At 37.7% G+C, this 25,925-nt stretch overlaps 1 protein-coding gene across 1 annotated transcript in view; it reads right to left on the reverse strand.

The window, feature by feature from the left end:
• LOC126470159 (potassium voltage-gated channel subfamily H member 2) overlaps positions 1–25,925 on the reverse strand; it is a 670,689-nt gene that overhangs the window by 226,380 nt on the left and 418,384 nt on the right. The window contains exon 6 of the mRNA XM_050097782.1: positions 22,391–22,511. Coding sequence (XP_049953739.1) covers positions 22,391–22,511 — 121 coding nt within the window. The remainder of the gene's footprint in view (positions 1–22,390; positions 22,512–25,925) is intronic.

Consider the following 25,925-nt stretch of genomic DNA (forward strand, 5'->3'; position numbering starts at 1 on the left):
AATTTTTATTATTTGCTAGCTAACATTTATCTAGTATTGTAATTCACTGTCTGACATTAACATAGTATTGTATCTTTCATCATGCAATTGAATAACAAGATATATCTTTTTATTCAAGAAGTGGATTAAAAGTGTATATGGAAACTTTTAATTATTTCTGGAAAAGAATTCATCTAAGAGTACAGTGGATGGTGACAGTGCTTTAAAAGTCTTAATAGCATCATACTTAACTCCCTTCTGTACAAGTTACAAATTTTTTAGTCCAAAAGAGACATCATCTTTACCTCTAGTGTTATAGTGTAGCATAAACAATTTGTTTCACACTGAGCATAATTTTAATGACAAAATTAGTATATGTACTGACTTCTTCTTGTCAGTATTCCTACTTTTCTACATGAGGTTCATGGAGAAGCCTCACATGTAATTCTGACTGCTCTCTTCTGAGCTGTTAGGATTTTTGTTTGGGACTGGTGAATTATCCCAGAAGATTATGCCATAACTCATTACTGAGTGAAAGTACCCAAAATAAGCTGATTTTAAAATGCTGATGTCTCCAAGATGATCAAAGTTGCTGGTGACAGCCTTTTTAGAGTCAGGGACACATGATGTTCCCAGTTGAGCCTACAGTCAACATGAACCCCTAGGAATTTAGTGGAGTGCGTCTGTTCTAGTACCTGGTTGTTGTGTGCAATTTTCTGGATTTTTACTTTTAGTGTGAAACTGAATAAAATTAGTTTTTTATATTAATTCAAAGAGAATTACTTGTAAATCATGCCGTAACTTCCTGAGTATGTCATTAACATCAGTAGTGAACACCCTATCTACTATCATCCTATAATCAGCAAACCATGTGAATTCACATTTTTTACCAATTGGACAGGGGTAGATCATTAACATATATTAAAAACAGCAAGGGACCAAGGAAAGATCCATGAGGAGCCCCATGCTGTATTTTGCCCCATTCAGAAGCCACTGTATTAAGAGAATCATTGTTGCAGCCATGTAGGACCACCTTTTGTTTCCTGTCATTGAGATATGATTTTAACCAGTTACCTATAGGCCCTTTGATTCCATAGTGATAGGCCTTATCTAAAAATATCTTGTGGTTTACACAATCTAAAGACTAAGAAAGGTCACAGAAGACACCAACTGGTGACTTCTTACTGTTAATAGACTCCACGACATCATTTGTAAGAGAGTATATGGCTCGCTCTGTCGAAATCCCTTTTTGAAAACCAAGCTGTCTATCATTAATACACACTCCAAAAAAAGTTTTGCATCACCTTGGTTCTGAGAGTTCCAGAACCTGTACAGAAAATTGGAATAGAATCAACATAAACATCATTTCCACCCTTTTTATTGCTCATTGCCATACAGTGAGACCTTCAGAGGTGGTGGTCCAGATTTCTGTACACATCGGTACCTCTAATACCAAGTAGCATGTCCTCTTGCACTAATGCATGCCTGCATTTCTTGTGGCATACTAGCCACATGTTCATCAAGGTACTGTTGGTCCAGATTCTACCACTCCTCAATGGCGAATTGGCATAGATCCCTGAGAGTGGTTGGTGGGTCACATCATCCATAAGCAGATGTGCACAATGGGGACATGAATTGTCATTCATGAAGACAAATGCATCGCCAATATGCTGCCAATATGGTTGCACTATCAGTCAGAGGATGGCATTCACGTATCGCACAGCCGTTATGGCTCCTTCCATGACCACCAGCTGCGTACATTGGCCCCACATAATGCCACCCCAAAACAGCAGGGAACCTCCACCTTGCTGCACTTGGTGGACAGTGTGTCTAAGGCATTCAGCCTGACTGGGTTGCCTCCAAACACATCTCCGACGATTGTCTGGTTGAAAGCATATGCGACACTCATCGATGAAAAGAATGTGATGCCAATCCTGAGCAGTCCATTTGGCATGTTGTTGGGCCCATCTGTACTGCACTGTATGGTGTCATGGTTGCCAAGATGGACCTCACCATGGATGTCAGGAGTGAAGTTGTGGATCATGCAACCTATTGCGCACAGTTTGAGTCATAAAACGACATCCTATGGCTACACAAAAAGCATTATTCAACATGGTGGCATTGTTCTCAGGGTTCCTCTGAGCGATAATCTGTAGGTAGTAGTGATCCACTGCAGTAGCAGCCCTTGGGTGGCCTGCGAGAGACATGTCATTGACAGTTCCTGTCTCTCTGTATCTCCTCCATGTCCCGACAACATTACTTTGCTTCACTCCGAGACACCTGGACACTTCCCTTGTTGAAAGCCCTTCTTGGCACAAAGTAGCAATGCAGATATGATCAAACCATGGTACTGACCATCTAGGCATGGTTAAGCTACAGACAACATGAGCCGTGTACCTCCTTCCTGGTGGAATGACTGGAACTGATCAGCTGTCAGACCCCCTCCATCTAATACACACTACTCATGCATGGTTGTTTACATCTTTGGGTGGGTTTAGTGACATCTCTGAAGAGTCAAAGGGACTGGGCCTGTGATAGAATGTCCACAGTCAATGTCTATTTTCAGGAGTTCTGGGAACTGGGGTGATGCAAAACATCTCTGAACAGTCAAAGGGACTGGGTCTGTGATAGAATGTCCACAGTCCACAGTCAATGTCTATTTTCAGGAGTTTTGGGAACTGGGGTGATACAAAACTTTTTTTTTGATGTATGTAATATTATGGTTATCTATGTGGGCCACAATCATGATACACACTGCTTTTTCAGGAACCTTTGAAAATGTTGTTAGCAGAGAGACAGGACAATAATTTGTGACATCTGTAGCATTGCTGGACTTGTAAAGAGGTTTTACAATGGCATATTTCATCCTCTCTGGAACAACTCCTTCAAAAAGAGATGTTTTGCAAATGTGAGCAAATACTACACTTACTTCACAACTGCAGGATTTTAACAGCTTGCTGTAGATGTTGCCTATACCTGAAGATCTTTTACTTTTTAATGAGTGAATAATTTTTTTTATTTCATTGACAGTTACAGGTGATACATTTGTATCTTCAGAAATTTCAGGGAGGACACTTTCAAATATACTTGTACGTCATCAGTAAATAAATTATATTTTGTATTAGCATCACCTGCAAGATAAACATACCTCCAATCAGTCTCTTGAAGGCATAATTTAAACTCTTGAATATTTTCCTCATTCAGGTTTCTAATGGTTCTCCATTGAGCACAAGCATTACTCTGATGTGTATTAAAGTTTTTAATGGTGAGTATTTGCCTGTCATGGTCAGAGAGACCATTTATGACTTTTGCTACTGTGGTATGACTAGCTCTACTCAGATCTACAAAGATATTGTCAATTAGAGTGCTGGAAGCAGTAGTAGTTCTTGTGGGAAAACTGACAGTGGAGACAAGATTGTAGGTATGCATTAAATTTGCAAATTCTGCATTAGTAGGTGAGTTTACTAGGAAAATCTCCCGTCAATATAGTGTCACTATTTCTCCTTGTTAGACACGATATCACAGAAGCCAATTGTTTTATAAACATTTTAAAATTACCAGATGGAGCCCTGTATACTGCTACAATTGCCAATTTCTTGTCAGCTCCTGCTATTCCAGTAACACATACCCCTAAATGTTGCTCCACACAATATTTTTGTACATCTATTGTATTAAAGGACAGATTCTTTTTCACATAAATAGCTACCCCATCTCTGCTCATATGCTTTCTACAATATGAGGTAGCTCATACATAGTTTGGAATACTGAGAATTTCAATGCCAACAGCGGCATGGTGTTATGTTAGGCAGAGAATGTGAGCACAATTTGCACCTCTTGGTTCCTCAATATTTATTATAAGTTGGTCTAACTTACAAAAAAGGCTTTGAATATTTGGTGGCTGATTGAGATGCTGACACTTCTGGGACTGTGATTTATTTCCTTTAACAGCCGGTACGATACGAGAAATTCTCTGCTGGGGAAGTGGAGCTGTTGTGGTGGTAACAATGACATTTACTGGAATTGACTGTAATGTACATAATTATAACAATGCTCTTACTCATAAATATGCACTTTATTTAGATGAATCTTAAAATGATCATTATGACAAACTGGTCATTGAATAAAACAAATACTTATGATCATAGACTGCTGTGGATTTGACGTATTGTCAGATATCGGATCACTGTTATCTTCAAAGTAACCATATCACCTCTCATCAAAAAGTACAGGGAGTCTGTGAGTGCAGTGTAAAGAATGATATAGAAACACATGCAAAATAGAGGAACAAATAGAAGCAGAAGTAATAAGACAAAGCAAAGATAAGCAGAGAGCAAAATTCAGGAAAACACAGAAGCTGAATTGTAGACAAGTTCCCAGCAAATCATCCAAGTCAAGCATTGTCAAGCTTGCCTAACACTTGGATGAGTCACTGTCCAAGTGAGCCAAGCGCTGTTGGCAAGCAGGGTGCTACTCAGGCCTTGTGAGGCCAATTGGGGAGCTACTTGATTGAAAAGTAGAAGGTCTGGTCACAAAAACTGACAATGGCCAGGTGAGCAGAGTGCTGACCACATGCCACTCCATATCCACATCCAGTGATTCTTATTGTCTGATGATGGTACACCAGTTGATCTGTACTATTGGACATATCGAGGCTGGTTTGGACAGAGTTTACTTTTACTTTCAGAGTGCATAAGATGGAATTAGGAGCCAATGATAGATGTATGGGGCATAACATAAAAATGAGACAGATGGGAAAAATTAGTAAACTGTTAATTATTTCTGAAGTAGCTGTCTTAATTGTTAATACATTTATCCTGCTGTGAGACAAGATGGTCATGGAAAAATGTTTTTGGTTGTCTACAGAACCATGATTGTACCCAGGCATGCATCTCTTTGTCCAAAGCATATTGATGGCCAAAAATGTCTTTCTTGAAGGTCCCAAAAATATTGAAACCACATTGGGAAGAACTGGGCCTGTATGAGGGACATGTAAGGGGCTGCCTATACATTGCCAAGTTTGTTCTGAGTACGCTACAAACATTTCACTAGGAGCCCTTACACATTGTCCACACAGTCTTGATCAATCCCCATACCATTTTCATAATTTAAGAGCCCTGATGAAAGAGATTCCTGGCTGCTACTTTGCTTTGGATGAAGAGGTGCATCTCTGTGTACAATCATGGTTCCATAGGAAAATGCAAACATTTTCCAATGAAGGCACTGACCCAACAGTCGGATAAATGTATTAACAGTTATGGTTATTACTTTTGAAATAATAAATAGTTCAGCTACTTTTTGTCTATGTATCTTGTTTATATCTGATTGCCCCTTATAGAGTGAGAGTGATTTAGTGTGCCAAAAGTAGAAAAGGTAGCAATAAATGGTAGTAACAGTTGGCAGATTTGATGTTAGCTATCAACAAGTCAGTGGTTGACATGGATCTGTCATTATATCCAAGATTACAAGGATTAGATTCAAAATGAAATAAAATAATGAGTCTTTAAGATCAGATATAGAGGAAAAGATAGTGACAGTAGATGTTAAGATAGAAGTACAAATTAAATCAGGGAAGGACAGTTTTGATACAGTAACAGCAGAAATGAAGTCAAGAGTAGTAGCAGTAGAAATGAAAAGTGCAGAATTAAGTACAGATTTAGAAGCAAACAAAACACAATGAATAGAAGACTTGAGTAGATCAGTTACAGGTCTTTGACAAAAACAGGTAATGTTGAAAAAGAGACTACAAAGAAGATAGAGTCACTGAGGAACTGCAGAGAGCAAAAGTCAGAAGCTAGTTGGTAAGTATTTAAGCAAGGGATGGAGTATATAGGAAGAGACAGGACTAGCCAAGCAGATAGGTAAGTTCAGGAAAAACATGATGGATATCAATGGAAAGAAGCACCTAGATCAGCATACAGAGAAAGAAGATATAATGTACAATTTGTATAAAAAGCCTTCATGGGAACTACACAAATACAGAGCAGAAAAAAATGTATACACTGTTTATTTGCTCATAACTACAAAATTAACTGATGGAAACATCTCTTTTTGGTGAAAATGTAGCTTAAAGTTCAATTTCTTGAAACTGATGTAAGCATTTGAAGTGGTGATCATTAACATCCACACACAGGAGATGTCACCAAACTGCTGCATGAACTACTGACTGCTATCTGATGTTTTCCCAGTGTATTTGTAATTTATAGAGTTCTTGGGTGTCCATCTGGGGCAGTCATATTCCTCCATGATATTTAGGCAACCAGACACATTGCCATCCTCAGGTGGTCCCTGATGAATGCTGCGCTGCTCCTCTCAGTGTCCTATATATGCTGTCTGTCACCCCCTCAACCATCTCTCTCCACTTGCTGTCCATGCGGCTGCCATGATGGACAGCAGTGGTGGTGGGGGAAATGGCACCTCGGTCCGTACTCTGGCCTGCAGTGTCCTCGCTAGCACCACCAGGCATGGTTGCCACCATCTGGGAACACATCTTCCTTTCCAGGTTCAGTCCAGGGTTCCATACCAGACTGAGATGTACCCCTCTATCTCTATCTTGCAGTCTGATTTCAGTGGCTTGTGCACACTGTGTCTCAGTTTGCCATCAGGTTTCTGTTTCAGCAGGATGTCAAGAAATGGAAGGGCACCATACTATTCCATGCAAATCATAAACTGTATGTTGGGGTGAAGCAAGTTGAGATGTTCAACAAATTCGCTTAAACTGTCCTGTCTATGTGGCTTAAGCAAATTTCTGCAACATCTCAACTCACTGCACCCCAACATACAATTTACGATGGAGGTGGAACAGGAAGAGGCATTCCCAGATAGTGGCATCCATGCCTGACAATGGTAGCAAAGGCACTGTATGCCAGAGTACAGGTCAAGTTGCCACGTCCCCCACCACCACCACAACCATTTGCCATGACGGCCATGCGGACAGCAATCAGAGTGAGGTTATGGAGGGGTTAATGGCCAGCAGATACAGGATGCTGAGAGGAGCAGTCCAGGATTCATCAGGGACCACCTGAAGATGGCAGCATGTCTGTTTGCCAAAATATCATGAAGGAATTATGACATGACCTGGCTTGACACCTGAGTATTCTATAAACTATCAACTGCAACATGTCCAGTTGGATTTCTGCACAGGAATGTTCAATGAATTCTTGAAGTTGATCCTGTAGAGATTGTTTTTGTCAGTAAATGACACCCTTTAGTGTTTCGCATAGGTAAAATTCCAGAATCATTGATTCTGGGGAATTTGGTGGATACTCAACAGCTCCTCTTCAGTCAATCCATCTTGCAGATACGTTTTCATTGAGATATTCCCTGACACAATTATGGCAGTGAATAGAGGCACCATTTTGTTGAAATTAAACCTTTCATCTCCATACAGTTCACACACAGCAGGTAAAATGTATGTCTGAAGCTTCTCTAGGCACACCACACCAGTAACTGAAGTTCATGTGGAACATTATCTTTCACTGCAGAGTAAAACAATTTGATCAAAAAATGCAGGACTGGCTGCTATGCTTCTTCAACAATTGTCTCGCTAACTGTCAGATCCCAGAGTTATGGAGGAAGTCTAGTGTAGTTGCCATTCTGAACACAGCCAAGCAAGCTGATGATGCAAGGAGTTACAGATTGAATGACCCATGATACACTCTTAGAAGCAGTTGGACCTGTATTAATCCTACAGTGAGCTGGATTTATGCCAGTTTAGGACTGCACAGCATAGGTAATTTAATCCACCACACTGAAGATGACTCTGAGACATGAAAGATCCCTGAGGTAGCATTTCTTGACGTAACAGCAGCTTATGACACAATAAACCATCAAATGCTCCTGTGAAAAATGTATGGAACAACTACAGATTACCATCTTACATGAGTAGTTCAAGATCTCTTTCAAGGTAGGTCTTTTGTGGAATTTCAAGATCAGTGCAGTCATTGGGAAGTCCAAATGAATAGGTAGTGTTTTGGTTTCTCCTTTATTTAATATTTATACCAGCAATCAATCGCTGACTAATAACAACTGAAGTTTCATCTCTGCTGATGAACTTGCCTTCTGTTCCAGGCAGACCTTTGACCAGGTGGAACTGAATATTAATATGCTGCTCTGAGGGAATCAAATGAATACTACTCTCAGAACCAGTTAAGCAAACTCCCAGCAAATCACAAGTGTGCACATTCCATCTGAGGAACAAAGAGGCCCTCAAGAAACTTCAAGTGCCTTCGACAGGAGTGCAGCGAGAACAAAGTTTCCAGCCCAGATATCTTTGAGTCACTCTTCACCACACACTGACTTTCAAGCTTCACTTCCTAAATGTAAAATAAGAAGTATCTGCAAGAAACAACATAGTGAGCAAACTTACAGGCACACCCTGTGCTGCAGCAGTGAAAACACTTAAAACTACAGCTTTATCTTTGTGTTACACTGCAGGAAAATGTGCTAACCTTGTCTCATGTAATTCTGCCCATGCTAAACAAGTGTATATTGCTCTTAATTAGTCTGAAATTTATATCATGGGACAAACTCTACCATTTAGTTGGAACTGCCCCACCAGAGATCAGGCACGAGATAACTGCATGCAGAGAAAGGAGCAAGATATCTACCTCCAATAAATACCCATTATACGGTCATAATCCTCCTCCATCATGACTGATGTCCAGGAAAATTTTAATGGGGCAACAGACAATACTGTCCAACAGAATTGTTACCAATTATCTATGTGGAAGATGTGGTCTGAACACCATTGGAAAATATAAGTGCTGGTTTCATTGAAGAATGGCCTGTGTGCAAAACTCCAAACAAGTCCAGAACTGGGGTCACAAGGTCAAAAGATAATTTGCAGAAATGGGGTTACCCCAGATTATAAAGCCTTTGTGACTATGGAATTCAACAAACCATGGAGCACTTATACCAATGTAGAATATGTCCTGCAAATGTACCACTGATGATCTGTCGTCTGCAGCCTATAAAGTGTCTGTGAGTGCTAAATACTTGACTGAAGTTGTATAGATTTTTAGTTTTCACTTATTTCTTTTGCTTACCATTCTTTTAATATACATCAGTGTAGACTAGGATCCAGCAGATGTAATAGTGTCTTCAATTTTTTTTGACTAGGAATTGGCTTATAAATATTATTATGTATGTATATGTATGTACCTTGTATGCTGAAGTATTATGCTTTGACACAAATAAATAATAAACAATGGTAACTGTGCCAGCAAACAAAAACATCCCAATCAAACCACTATAAGATAACCCACACCATACATTCATTTCCAGTAAATTCATGGCTTTTTCCACATTGATGTGCAGATTTGCAGCAGATCATTAGATGCAGTTGTGGCAGTTTACTGTACCACTGAATTTAAATAGCACAACAGCAGACCACACTATCATCTCTGCAAACATTTGATTGTTGCCCACCACACCGTGAAATCACTCGCAGCATTCCAGTCTATCATGTGGGTTATAATCGTCCATTGCATGTAGCAATCTTTTGATGCAGCACTTAAACTTCACCCTTTACAAAATGTGCCAAACACCTGAATGACTCACCCTGGTTTCATGGGCACAGTCTCACAGACTTCTGTGGTGAGAGGGTAAATTGTTGTGACACAGCATGGGGTTCACTGGGCTTACTCTTACAGGTCAACCAGATTGCTGTTTGTGTACATGTTTAACACAGTCTTTCACTTCAAATCTGCCTACAATGTGCAATGTTGTTACAAATGTTGATGGCTCCATTTGAAACTCATTGTGGCATAGGCATTGAATGTCATCACTGTTTTCATACTTAATGTACCACTCCAAAACTTCCTTCCTTTCATCAAATGTCAGTCTTGTGTCAGCCATGTTTATGCATGACTGAAAAGAAAAAACCATCATATAACAAAACAACACACCAATGTGGTGATGACCAGAATAATAATTATTAAATTATCAAAAATTATAAGTTTCTGTCAATTACTTTGGAAGTTATGGACAATTAAACAGTGTTACATTTTTTGGATCCACTTTGTATATCAGTATCCGGGGAAGTAATGTTGATACATTTTCAACAGAGTCAGAGAGGCTGACAAAGATATGTAAGAGAAGGATGACATTTCAACCAAGAAAGCAATGTGAGGCCAAAAGGATTATGTTATGAGATCAGTAAATGTGAGTAGACTTCGAAGTATGAGAGGAAGAAGTCATGGAGGACACTTCAAAAATATGGAGGATTAGGTATGGGGGAAATGACTCACTAATATTTCCACTGCAGCTGGAAGATGGAATTGGCCCAAACCCATTCATCAGCAGAAATCACTTTTAATCAGGGGATGTGGAGAAGAAGATGATCAGAAGAGAACAATGAGAGTAAAATGGGATGCATACTAAGGAGTAAAGAAGGGGAAGATCTGTGAGGATGTTGATGGATCCAATGAAGAGGATAGGAGTTTTTAAGTATAGGTACAGAGATTTTTTGCACAAGTGAGAAGGAGTAAGGAAAATCAGTGAGGAATTGAAGAATAAAAATGCAGTTGTTCAGGAAAAGGAAAGCTGTGAGCTGAGTTCTGTAGAAGATAGTGAAGAAGGAGAGGATGAAGATGAAAATGAGAATAGTGTACTATAAGGAAAGAGAGAAGATGGTGTAAATGAGATTTGGAAAACAAACATATTCACAAGTTTAGTGGAGAAAAAGACAGTTGGAAGTGATGGTGTATTCTCTGTTAAGCTATGAAGAGAAGAAAAAGTAAAGCCAATTGCTAGTGAATTATTACAAGAGGGATTACCAGCAAGAGAAAAATTATGAGAAGAAATCAAGAGTGTATCAAAGAGGACTTGTTACAGGAGGAAATGAATTCAATTAAGAAATGTGTATGACAAACACTGATAGCGATAGGAATTTTGCATGACAAATAAATGATTTTTCTGGGCACAGGCAATGAGATTTTGGCAGTTTCCAATAGTTGGTATGAATGGATACAGGAGATAGAAAAGATAGCTGAAGTACCTGTATCGAGTATAAAAAAAATCAGGGGTAAACAAACCAATCAAAACACCTTTTTTGCATGGAATGATGAGAGAATAAGAATTTTTAGTAGTACCTCACATCACTGTGCATTTGGTTCTAGGAATTGATTATATGCCCATGAAAAAGGTTGAAATAAATTGTTAAAAGGGTTTGTCATCATCAAGAAAGAACAACAATATAGGTAATAAATACTTTTTATATATTTATGAGAGACGAGTGTTAGGAAACTTGGAAGTAAAAGCAATGGCTATAAGTTATCATGTAAAGCAAAATAAATGGAAAGAGCTAATACAGAATGTCTTGTTGGAACTTTCCTTCCTGTTCCTCACTCATAGCACCAAGTATTTCAGGAAAATAGGTGCATTATGAGTCCAGGAAGTGCAGTTTCAAACTGACTGAGGCACCCACAATTTCCAGTTATCCAGTAAGTCCCTTAACATGTTCTTTTACATCAGGGTTTTAGTAGTTGGAGAGAAACTTCAAATGCTTTATCTTCCATCAAAGCCAGGGTCAACAGAAGCTCTACTTTCAGCTTAGCTTCTGACTGTCCCAGGAAATTGCTTTTTCCATACTCACAAATGTCAGCATCTTTTGGTAGGGGTTTACTGAACTGTTTCATAGCACCCATTTTTGTAAGATGTGGAGGCAGGAGAATTTTTGAAAGGTATAACAAAAAATCATATAATATGTTTTTCCTTCCAATTTCCGGCATTTTTCTTGGCCAGATTTTTCAAGAAAAGTGCTGCTTCTTTTTTGCATGACTTTTGCATCACACATGAAAAGCAGATACTTGGTGCAGCAGTCATCCTGTTCACCATGGATGAGGATTCAAGCAGCCATAGTTTATGGTAGCTGTATTATACACTCTAAAATAAAACAACATCCTGAAGCACATTGCATTGTAAAACATCACAAAACAATACAGTGTTTTATAATAATGATTAAATGGCTACAATTTAAAAACCTCCCAGAATTTCTAATTTGTATCAAAACAGCAAGTGATATGCATTTTTAATACTTTATCTAAAATCCATGCCCAAAACTACATTAAAAACACCACTTACCTTAATGATAAAAAATTTGTATTCAATCGGTGATTCATACCACACAGTTTTGGAATTAAAGAATTCCATTCAATTCAATTAAAAAACCTCAGTTCATCTTAATGAGTGACTCTAAAAAATTATCCCATATGACATTATGGAATGAAAGTAAGTGAAGTAGGCTACTTTTATTTTTATATCTACTATGTCTGATGACCTCTGTATTGAAGATAAATATTGGTTTAGGTGCTTTACCTATTCTGTGATATGCTCCTCCCAACTCAATTTATTATGAACCTTTAAGCCCAAGAATTTAACATTTTCTACCTCATCTACCTGCTTGCCATTATATTTTAGTCATTTACTTGTATGAATTCTCTTACAAATTCTGAACTTCATATAGTGTGTCTTTGGAAAGTTTAGAGATAAAAAGCTGTCTAGGACTCACTTATTAATATCACTGAAAATTTCATTAACCAAAGATTCTAACACTATACGTGATTTGCTTTTTTTTTTTTTTTTTTTTAATGACTGTGTCATCTGCAAACAAAATCGATTTGGCATCTGGTAATGTTACTGATGGAAGCTCATTAACATATACAAAAATATGTAAGGGCTCTAAGGTGAAACCTTATTGAACATAATATGTAATTAGTTTCCATCTGGATGATGAACACCATTTGTTTCCTGCCAAAGAGATATGATTTGAACTAATTTGCATTATTTTATGCTAGACCATAATATTCTAATTTATTTTAAAAGGCTACTGTAATTTACACAGTCAAATGTCTGTAACAGATCACAGAGCTATACAACAAACACTTAGCTGGGACAGGTTATCCAAAACTCAGCAACAGACAGACTGCCTACACTCCTATAAACAGGGCTGAAAGCAGAGCTACCAGTATGCAAACATTATTAAGTTAACTGCTGCTTTATCAATTGAGGGTGGGTGGCTAGTGGTTTGGAGGAAGGTGGCCAGTTTGTCCTCTAGGAATGTGCGAGAGAGGGGTGGCAGATATATGGGCTGGCAGAATTATAGCAGCCAGTGGTAATGACCATGACTGGTGCTACAGGGTGTCACAAAAGCCACACACAACATGTTCATTGGTACAGGCAAAAAGCATGCATAACAAGAACTGGCAGGAAAATGTAGGAAAGGATGTGTGCGGACAATACAGGAGAGACAAACAGGATGTAGATTATGGCTTGGCCCATGCAAGCCAACATGGTTGTGTGAAACTTTTGTGACACTGTATAGCACCAGTCATGGCCATTCCCACCAGATGCTACAACTGTGCCAGCCCATATACCTGCCACCCATCCTTCCCACATTCCTAACTGACAAACCGGTCACCCCCTCTGAGTCACTTCAGTCCGTCTCCCTGCCTCCCCCATACCTTTCCCTCTAACTACCCCATGTGTGTGTGTGTGTGTGTGTGTGTGTGTGTGTGTGTGTGTGTGTGTGTGTGTGTTATTTTACTCTGTTAAAGGATAACTCCAAAAACCATCAGGTTTTCTTTCTTTTGTGTATGCCTATCAGCAACTCATTTTGCAATTAGTTTTGATCCTCTGACAACTTTACTTGATGATAAACAATAGCATCATCTGCAAACAATCTAAAAGGGCTACTTAGATTCTCCCCTAAACCATTTGTATAGATTAAAGCAGGAGAGTGCTGTAATACTTCCTTGGGGAATGCCAGATTTCACTTCTGTTTTACTTTATGACCTATCATCAGTTTCTACTAACTGTGGCCTTAATTCATAATGTTCAAACACAGTATCTGTTCCAAAATCCCACTGCAAACAAATGTAACTGTTATGGGCCTGTAATTCAGCACATTACTCCTGTTTTGTTTCCTCAGTATTGGTGTGAACTGTGCAACTTTCCTGCCTTTAGGTTTGGATCTTCCATCAAGCAAACAGTTCTATGTGATTGCTAAGTATGGAGCTATTATATCAGCATATTGAAAAACGAATCTAACTGGTATATAATCTGGTCTGGAAGACTTCCCTTTATTGAGTGATTTGAGTTGCTTCCCTACACCAATGATATTGGCTTCTAACTTGCTCACGTTTGCAGCTGTTCTTGATTTGAATTTTGGAACATCTGTTTCACCTGTTTTGTAAAGGAACTTCAGAAAACCATGTTCAGAAACTCTGGCAGAAAAATTAGTGGTTATGTCTAGCCACTGGTGTTACTTTACATGCAAGAAGAAGTTCTCTGATGTTTTGCATCACTTTGAGAGAGTATTTCATTGTGGAAACTATTAGAAGCATCTCAAATTGAAGTCCACACTAAATTTCAAGCTTCAGTGAAACATTGCCTATCTTGTAGATTTTGCATTATTTTAAATTTGTTCCTTCCACAATAACTTTTTGACCATGATTTGTACAATTGGGGACTATTTCTGTTGCTTATTAATTTATTTGATGTAAATTTTTCAACTGGCTTTGACACTATTTCTTCGAATAGAAGCCACATCTGATTTACCTTTACATAGTTAGTTTGGAAGAAGATGAGACTGTCTCTCATGAAATTTTCAAGTGGATTTTTATCAGTTTCTATAAAGAGATATATTTTGCATTTATTGTTGGTGGGTTTGCATATTACAGTGTTCAGTCTTGCTATAATGACCTTCTGGTCACTAATCCCTGTATCCATCATGATACTCCCTTTTTGCTCAGGATTCTTTGTTGCTAAGAGGTCAAGTATGTTTTCACAAACATTTGCAATTTGAATGGTCTCTTAAACTAACTACTTAAAGTAATTTTCAGATTAAGTATAGAATACAATGTTTGATTACATTTTATGCCTATCACCAACTTCACACACACACTTTTTCCAATACGTTGTGCGTAAACTGATGCCACCATCAATCATAGTTGATATGTGGGGTACTTGTTTGAAATGAGACTAATGTTGTCTTTGAACATTTCACACCAAATATCTCATCTGAGTCAGGGGGTCAGTAAAAGGAATCAATTATTAATTTATTCTGGTTGTCAGCTATAGCCTCTACACATACTAACTCACATGAATTAACTGTTTCAATCTCCTTCCAAGGTAAACTACTTTAACAGCAATAAACACGCCACCACTAATTGTATTTAATCTGATCATCATCAGGTCCTTCATAAGTCTATTTGGCCAAGTTACATTTTCCTTCTGTAGTGTAGGATGTAGTCGACCCAATGATGAGCTCACACAGAATATGATGTTCGTTCCTTTCATCTGTCTTGATCATGAATCTGATGTAAAGGTGCAGTTAGTTCAAAATGAAATGTAGCAAAGAGGATTTTTCTTCACCTGCTACCAATCTAGTCCTTTAAATAATTTTCTTTTTCATTCAGATAATTCCACTTATGCACAGAGAAAGCATATACAGAAGTGTCAAGTTCTTATTTATGCAATTAATCTTATTATTTATATCTTAACAACTGCTACTTCCCATGACATAACTAGTTTTACATAAAACTCCTTTACTGAAAATAAACCAATAATTTAAGTTGTTACAAAGCCATGTGGCTGTGAAAAAAGTCATGAGCTAGGCAGTAAATCTTAGAAAACTGGCATAGCTGATTCGATAACCATAATTTTATTCTTTATGGTAACAACATTCACTTTTCTGAAAAATAATTAATTAAAAAAATATCTGTATTTAAAGTTTTGCTCCACATTAGAATGTTCACAACTTAAGTTCTTCAGCTTGCTTAATTCCCATGTTTGACACTTTATTTTTGTTGCCTTAATTATCCTGGATTAGAAAATGCATTTGTTTGTTGAAATAATTTATTAATTAAGAATTTACCTAAATTAGTAAAATTATGAGCCAGGAAATTTTACATGACAATAAGTATCCATGGCACAGGTGTACAATGTGTTAAGCAAATAATATATTGAACTTTAATCCTTTCCTAATCACTTATCACTCTATTAAACAAAATTATTGTTGGGCTTAGTAGGTGGACATCACCCCTTAATATGAAATTTGCACTATTATAAAATATAATGTAATTACTAAATTCACAAAATATTCATATACCAGTCTTAAGTCCTAAATTCTTGGCTAGAATACAGCTGAGTAATATCTCCACACCATTATCTGCACACCCTACAATGACACAACTGACATCTCTTTTTTTAAAGTGTATGTAAGATTTGGTCATTAGAATTAAACTGGTGAACATCTTTGTGTCACTGTCTGCTCTTATGTAAAGAGTCTGCAGCTAATGATCACTAAGGCAACATCTCCACGATAGTTCATGTCATCGTTTTGGTCATAATGTGCATAAAGCATTTACACATAGCAAAGACACAATCAACAATTCCTTGTCAAAGTCTGTAATAAGCTAGTAACCAATTAGCATCTCTATTGTGAATCAATGGCTTCAATGTGTAAGGATCCTTGATTATACCATAGCATTTTGGTGGATGTTTACTTCAGAAAACTATTACATTGATAGTCATTAGCTCATGAACAACTACAAGTGAACATTTGTGTAGCCTTTGTTATATGTGAATGCAGTGAACATTTAATCAGTGTTATGTAAAAGTAAGATGAGAAAGGATGTTAGCAAAATACTTGTTCCAAAGCTACCACTGGATTATTGCTATACTGTCTGATAACAACAACTAGGATTGCTTGCTTGGTTGATGCAGTGACAAATAATGAACTGATAATTATATGAGGGACTGTGTAAATGACTGGTCATCACTCCATGGTAGTTCAAATCAGAATAAATATGCCAATAAGGGAACATACAATGAGGTGAGAAACATCATGGGACCATGAATGCACATATACGGATGATGACTGTATGATGTACACAAGCCATAAAAGTACACTGCATTGGTAGAACCGTCATTTGTATTCATGTGATTCATATGCACTGGTTTCTGATGTCATTATGGCCACACAATGGGACTCAACAGACTTTGAATGCAGAATGGTAGTGGGAGCTAGCTGCAAATGACATTCCATTTCAGAAATCATTAAGGGATTCAGTATCCTGAGACCCACAGTTTCAAGAGTGTGCCAAGAATACCAAATTACAAGCATTACCTTTCATCATGGAAAATTCAGTGCCCGACAGCCTTCACTTAATGACTGAGAGCAACAGAATTTTTGTAGAGTTTTCAGTGATAGCAGACAAGCAAATCTGCATGAAATGATGACAGAAATCAATTTGGGATGTATGATGAACATATCCATTAAGACTGTATGATGAAATTTGGCATTAATGGACTATGGCGGCAGATGACTGACATGAAAGCCTTTGCTTACAGCATGACATTGCATGAAGTGCCTCTCCTGGACTTGTGACCATATTGGTTGGACCCTAGATGAGTGGAAAACTGTGGCCTGATCAGAGGAGTTCTCTTTTCAGTCAGTAAGAGATGATGGTAGGGTTTGAGTGTGGCACAAGCCCCATGAAGCCATGGACCCAAGTTGTCAACAAGCCACTGTACAAGCTGGTGGTGGCTGCATAATGGTGTGGCCTGTGTTTACATGGAATGGACTGCATCCTCTGGTTCAACTGAACTGATAATTGACTGGAAATGGTAATGTTCAGCTACCTGGAGACCATTTACAGCCATTCATGGAGTTCATGATCCCAAACACTGATGGAATAGTCACCAAGCCACAACTGTTCACAGTTCGTTTGAAGAACATATTTGACAGTTTGAGCAAACAATTTGGCTGCCCATACTACCCAACATCAATTCCATCAAAATATTTATGGGACATAATCGAGAGATCTGCTCATGCAGTAAATCCTGCACTGGCAAGACTTTCAGAATTATAGATGGCTATAGAGGCGGCAGGGCTCAATATATCTGCAGGGGACTTCCAATGACTTGTTGAGTCCATGCCTTGTTGAGCTGCTGTAATAAGCTGCATAAAAGGAGGTCATGATATTGGGAGGTATCCCATGACTTTTGTCACCTCAACATAAAATGCAGGGTGTTGTGTCTGTTGCCTATTAACAAAGTTAGATATTTAGTTAGTTAGCTTCAGGTTCCAGGGATCATCTTTGTGATAAATCATAGTGATGTGGAACATACAAAACACAACTTAATTTTTAAATATGGTTACATGGGGAACATTCATGAAGCATTGTTTTAATACATACAGATGTGAGTTAGTAATTCCAATACATTACTTTTTACACATTATAGTAATAGAAATTCTTCTACAGAACAGAAGGAGTTGTCAGGGAGGAACTTTTTAGATTGTCCAGACAATTTTCTGTAAGAGACTATGAGTTTAAAGGTGCTATTGAGGAAGAATAATCAAAAACCAAGTAATCATACAAAATGTTGCTAATAGTCTTATAATTAGTGTAATTTGTGTAGCCAGAAAACAAATATTTTACCTACACATCAGAAAAAGCATGAGAGCTTGTGGACTGCTCACTAAGGTGGCTCCGCTAAATTTATCCATTAAAATATTGGCTACTACTGGTGATAATGGTAGCCCATTACCACTCTGTCAGCCTGTCCATATGATTTTCCATCAGACAGAAAGTATATCAATATAAATATGAATTCAAAGATTTTCATCAGTAATGGTATGAACTTCTCTACTATGATGTTTAGAAAGTCGCTTAGAGGGAAACCATCTCAAAGCTCTGAAGCTGCTTTGTGAAATTTACCAAATTCCATACAATGAAGGTGCTGACTGTCACTGTCAAGTGTTTAGCTCGTATAATGGTGTGTCAATGTTGCTAATGATGGGGTGGAGTGACACCCTTCCTTTATGCACTTTAGATAATATGTGAAGTGTGGTGGATACAGTCACTTCTGGACAAAGTAGCTCTTGGAGTGTGGTCTGAACAAGTAAGATGGTCCTCCTTTTCCTACATGTGATCGAATCACCTTCTATCTTTCTGTAGATACAAAATGTAGGGAATACATGTGTGAAAATTGGAACAATACTGTGGAAATATAATATAAAGCACCTGTTTTACCCACCACCCAAGGTGAAAGCACTGTTGGGGTCCACTAGGTTGTCCTAGGATTCTGGAAACCATAAGATTACAACATCTCTGCCATTGTGGAAAATTTACGAAGGCTAGATCATCTGGGCAGTACAGGAAAGGTGGGCTGAGAGTACACATTTCATATATAAAGGATGACTAACAATGTTATCTGTAACAGAGCACTACATTTCCAAAAGATGTAAGTTGTGGCAACAGGCCAAGACATTGTGAAATTATGTCTTAAAGTAATTTGTAAATATCCAGCTACACACTGAACTAAGGGGGGAAAACTGATGGTTTCAACTAAGTAAGGCTTTGGATCCAGCCTTAAGTGTGCTAAATACCACTCAGTGAGAAGGTTTATTCATTCCATATCAAAAGAATATCTCAGACCACACCATGTGACATGCCTCTTTCACTCTATTACTGTCTTGATCCTAGCTTGATGACATGGCCACTGAGGACTGGACTTGTTCCCCAGCAGTGCACTTATATTTACACATCACTGTAGCTGCACCTGGGGATTGTGGGTTTGGGATCAATAGGGAGGAAATATATAAGATACCTCCCAGTGAAAGGCAATCAGTACTGCCTGATGAAGGGAACAAGTCACCTTACCAAAATATCATACCATCTGGATGACAATACCCATTTCAATGCAAAGACAATTCAAAATCAAACACTTTATCTTTCATATATGCCTCATACATAGTGAACTTAAGTTACACTAATAATCAAATGAAACAACAAGTTTAGTGCTACCAGTCTCTGTTTAAGTATATCCACAATGTGTTTTGATAGTTTAAACCTCCATCATCAGATGGATTCACATGTGTTAGTAAGACGTGTGTTGTGTTACAGCTTTGGGGTAACTTGTGCCACTGTCTCCAGTGGTAACAGGCTTCTTTCTCTGTTATAATATATCACATGTAACCTGTTATAATTTGTAGATAACTAATAGGTGCATAGTAACTGTGCTAACTCCAGACTGCACTGTAATACTACTGTGTAGCTACAGAAATCAAATAACTGGCACCCAAATGAAAAACATCAGCTTTTACTTTTATTTTGTGGACTTGAACAAGCATACTGGTACATACAAAAAATCTTTATACTTAAAGACAGTGCAAATCATCATAACCATTACCAGTAAAATCTAAAAATATATAGTATTTTCAGCTCTTGTTAACATGATACTGTAGCAGGAAAAGCTAATGAAAGAAGGAATGAATAGCACCTGGCACTTCATAATATGTTTGTAGGCTATTGAAAAGTGATGCTTGTCACAACAGGAATAGAATCTATGTACACCAGTTTGTTGTATAATATATGGCGGAGCTTCCAATTGGTTACACTATGAGAGTGAAAAGTTCAGTTGGACAATGGAACTCCATATCACCAAATCAAAATTCTGTAGCTGTGGAAGATATCTTCATATCAGTAAATGTGATGTAGAAATGGTTAGTACACACAGTTCTTATCTGAACCTCCTATGATTTTCGGATAACAGTGTCTTGTCTGCTTCAGATTCAGAAGAACTCAGCAAAGGAACAGAAGAAGATTGATTATGATAAGACCAAAATAATGTACAAAGGGTATGCAGGTGCAAAAATAGTAAAGATTTATGATGATGTCGTAGAAACAGTTCACAAATATGTATACCAATTACTGCTGAAAACAAAAGGCAAATGGACACTTAAAGAAATAAGCAGGAGAATGAAATGTACTTGCATTTCATTTGGATAACAAAATGCAGTATTCAGAAGTAAATTCCCAATGTAGCTTAAACAGAAAGTCTACATCCAAGGTATGTAGGCAGTAATAAATTACAGAAGTGAAACATGTCTGTTAAGTGCTCAGACTGTTCAAAAATTGAGGTTTCCTAATGAGTAATGGAAAAATGTATGCTGAGCATAATACAACGGCAGGGGGGGGGGGGGGGGGGGGGGGGAGTGGAAGGGGTGGAATGAAAATGGAAAAAAAGAGTAGTTGAGAACGTAATATTGACTTACAAAATTGCAATGGAAATGGGCTTGGCATATAGTTAAATGATAAACTATGGACTAAAGAGATATTGTGTCAGACTCCATGCAGTATGAAAAGACCTAAGGGATGACAATGAGAGAGTGATGGCAAAAGCCAACAAGTAAGATAAACTCTGATGTGAGATTGTAAAGTATGGAGGAGACTGGAAAAGGCCGACATCCAGGAGTGAAAGGTTAATGGCTGATGAGGCCAATAAGACATACCACTGTACCTTTTGGAATATTTTCCAGTGGTTACAAACTCCCCCTCACTGTTCTGGAATAACTACGAAATATCATGGCATTTTCTTTTACAAATAAAAAATAATAACTACAAAACTACAAATATAGCATCAAGAAGTAATAGATGCAAGTTAACATACTACAGGTTGGAAGGAAGGGAAATGAAGTTGGAATGCATATCTTATGTCTATGGAGTCTTAGTGTGTCCCAAATGGGATTTGGCCAGATTAATTTTCTTATAAATTTCCTAGAGGAAAAAGGAAGTTTCCTTAACAAGACAATAACAGTACCAATCTGCTTTTGAATGCGGTCTTACAGTGATGTACACTTCAAAACAAATCAGTCAGACGACAGAAACACACGCCAAAAATTATAATGTTACAGTATTGTTAAGTCCTGAATAGAATACAAATAATGAAAGGAATGAAGGTAATAACTCACCACATAGTTGCATTGTTGAGCAGTCAATACAAATATAAATAAGACTGCAAAACTGCTAAGCTTTTAGCCCATTTTCTTCTTTAGAGCTAACCCAGAACAAAGCGCGCGCACACACACACACACACACACACACACACACACACACACACACACACAGAGAGAGAGAGAGAGAGAGAGAGAGAGAGAGAGAGAGAGAGATTTCTATATTGCCCTTAAGTCTTGTTTATTTGCCTATTGACAACTCAATGATTAAAATACATATTGAGTTGTTACTTTTACTCCTTCCATTCCTTATTTGTACATTCATACTGTGATTCATATCTGCTACTTCACTACTCAGTATTTACACTGTGCAATTTACAGAAAGATATGTAACATTTAAAATTTTTAAAGCCTTGGAAATTAGTTATTTGACAGATTCTCATGAAGTTAGCATGAAGCAGATTAGTGCAAACTGCTTCTACCATAATACAATAATTCCAATAGTATACAGTTTTACATTAGCTCATTTAACTTGGACAGAAAATTAATTATCATGCTTAAGATTATCCACATAGTAAATTTTTGTTATTAATTAAAATGCAGCTACTCTATAATCCTATACTACATTGCCATTCATGCAAAGCAATGAAAAAAACTAAAACCACCACTTACATCCAACTAACATAACACAGATAGTGAACATCTTCTCTGAATCTGTATTTGGTGCTACATTTCCAAATCCCACAGAAGTTAAACTGCTGAATGTGAAGTACAATGAAGTGATGTAGCGGGACTGTAACAGAGAGGCAAAGAAATTTTCAGTTGAATAATTGCTACAATACATTCTGAATTAATAAATAAATTTTTAGTGAATTACAAGAACAATGTATTTAAATATCTTCAACATTTCGTGGCCCTGTCAGCAACTGTATAAATATTAATTTTAATAATGAACAGCCTCAGTTGCACCGTTTACCTAGAATTTACCTAGGTTTCAGTCGGGATAGCCCAACCTTCTTCAGAATAACAGTATGTATCGTACGTCCATAGTGGACATCGTAAAGCTAAAACTACAAATCCATAAATTATCGTCAAATTATTTATCGATTTGTAGTTTTAGCTTGACGATGTCCACTATGGACAAATGATAGATACTGTTATTCTGAAGAAGGTTGGGTTGTCCCGATTGAGGGACCCTCTGCTAATTGACTCATGCTTGTGTCAATGTTGCACACATCTGTAGTCATACCATAGGAGAGTGTGCAACAGGGGCACTAAAAAAACATAAGCACTCTTTGCTATTTCAGACCACATCTAAATTTTCTCAAAGTTTTTGAATGGTCCCTAGTGGTTCCAACCTGTACACCAAAGCAAAAATTGTGGCTGCACTGCACCCCAGAGTGGTGAGATCACGTCACTCAAAAGGGGTGAGATCACATTCAGTGGGGTCACTACACCATGATATCCTTAGAGAAGGGTTGAAGCATCAGGGACATGCCAGCAGTATCAAAGATTGTCAAGAATGTCTTTATGTTGCTTGTCACACTGCACACTATCGTTTTCAACTGTGAAATGTGTGGGACTCAACATCCCAAGGGAGGGAGTGGTTTCACTGACACTCTTCATGCCAGCCCCTGAGGCCTTTTCATGTCATTTCTGAGTGGTGGTGTGTCCAAACTGTTTTTATTGGCCACTCATAAGAAAACTGCATGATTTCAGTGCTGGGCATTGTGGGTATATCCTCCATTCAGGAGGCATCAAAATAAGGGGTGAAATGTGGGTAAGAGTGGCTGTGACAAGCTCCCTGTTGTATGACACATTCATGGTGGCATTGTGCAGAATTGTGGTGAAATCTGGTGCCAATGTGATATCATTAACCCACCTTACACATCACATGAACATCTGAGCTCTTGCCATTTTCTGAAATTTGCTGTTTGAAGCACTGTCAAGTTCGAGGGTGATGTTGCAGGGCTTTTGCGCCGTTATAGAGAATGGTTGTAGGCACCTTTGACCCAAATTTCAAACTTAAGCATCGCAATGGAAGACAGTTACAGGGTTCTGAAATAGTGATCCTTTAACTCTATTGCACAGTGTATATACATTCCATGTTGTTCACAACTGTCAGCTCATGCTCATGATTATAATGTTGTTTGTGAAACTGTATCCTCTAAAATGCTGATTTAGTCCTTTCCTGATAAATCATGAAGACTCACTAGTAATGTTTGCGAAACACAAATACTTTTGATAATATGTATGAAAAATTATAAAACTGTGTTGTTCAATTTTATTACAATATATGTAGCATTGCGAGGAAAGTGAGAATTTACAAGAATCACTACAATAAAATCTTCTGTATCCAAATAGGTGCAGCATCATCTGCAGGATAGCATAAAAAATGTGAACAAACTTATTACAAGTTCCAACATTCACAGGTATCACTTGACACATCATAACACATGGTTTCAGTGGTGCATTTATCCAACAGATGTGCTGCAATCTACGATACAATTTCTGACTAGAGAGAGCATCTTGTACAACAAGATTTACAGAAGGATGGTGAATGTAGAAACTTGCGTCTTCTGGCTTTCTAATATCTGTTAGTGCCATTTTCTCCACCTCAAATTTTAAAAAAAATCCACAACTGATTTGATCAAGTCAAAGTCACTAAGTGAGCATTAAAAGGCAGATATTTAGGCAGATTGCAGGTTAATTGTTCATCAATTTGTATCCGATTTGTACATAAGCATTTGATCCATATGTATTACCCTGGAGTATGGATATCAGAACAAATGCATTCTGCAAATGTTGAGCACAGAACAAAAGATACTGCTTAAATAAAGTATGTTAATGAGACTTGTTGATTTGCTTGGGAAGCTATCCCAACTTCCACAGTGTATGTGACAACTGAAGAAATAGATACAGTTTTTGTTTACTGTATCATCATCATGTGTTTTCAATAATGGTGACAAGAGGTAACAACAATATTAGGAATAGGACAGATTGCTACTCACTGTAAAGATGACCCACTGAGTTGCGAACAGGCACAACAAAAAGACTGTTACACATGCAGCTTTCAGCCAAAGCTTTCCACAGCAAAGAAAACATACACACATTTGCACAAGCAAGCACACCTCATGCACACTTGGACACCACTACCAGTAGCTCTGACCAGAGCCGTGTGTGTGATATATATATATATATATATATATATATATATATATATATATATATATATATGTGCTTGCTTGTCTGAATAGGGGTTTTTTTTTTTTTTTTTTTTTTTTTTTTTTTTTAGGGAGGCTTTGACTGATAGCTGCATGAGTAACACTCTTTCTGTTGTGCCTGTCTGCAACTCAATGGTTCATCCTTATGGTGAGTAGCAATCTATCCTAGTCCTTATAATATTGTGGTAGGGTAGTAGGTGGACCAAAGGTAGGAATGGTCTGATTTGACTTGATGGGACAGGATGTTAGTTTACCATCAGCCTCAGCAATAACACTGATTGGCTACAAGAGCAACCACTGTTTGTTATAGACGTCTATATTTCTAATGACTGGTCAACTGACACCACACAGCATGTATATTGTGAACATTTTAAATTCCAGCATGAAATTCTTTTACTGGCTCTCAATTGTTTTATGGGTTTGACATCTTCAGGGTAAATGACTTATGAGAATACAGCCAGGTGATGTCTTCAGCCAAAACAAAAACACACACACACACACACACACACACACACACACACACACACACACACACACACACATTGCATTTGTACCTCAAAAAATACAGGGCTTTTACCTGTCAAAACATTGGTGCTTGTCAAAGACATTACCTGGGTCAATTCCTATAAGTTACATGGTGGAAGAAACTTGAGTTTCACATTGTTCACCTCCATGGGGAGGAAATGTATTGTTGCTTGCTGAAGTCTGATAAACTTTGTATAAGAAGAGTTAGATTGCAATGTGCAATTTCATTTTTGATACAGTGTCAAGGCCATTATGTTCCAATATTTGTGAAAGTTATGCATCACATTACTTCTCTTGCCACTAACTGCATCATGCAATGAGATGGTATCACACTTATTAGTGAAAAAATTCAATATATTTGCTCACCATTGTATTTTGTCTCTAAGAAATTATTTTTACTTCATTTGATGATTACTTTGATATTTTCAGCATTTTATTAGGATTAGCTGAATGGTGAA

Source organism: Schistocerca serialis, chromosome 3 (assembly GCF_023864345.2).
Source record: "Schistocerca serialis cubense isolate TAMUIC-IGC-003099 chromosome 3, iqSchSeri2.2, whole genome shotgun sequence".
Lineage (NCBI taxonomy): Eukaryota > Metazoa > Arthropoda > Insecta > Orthoptera > Acrididae > Schistocerca > Schistocerca serialis.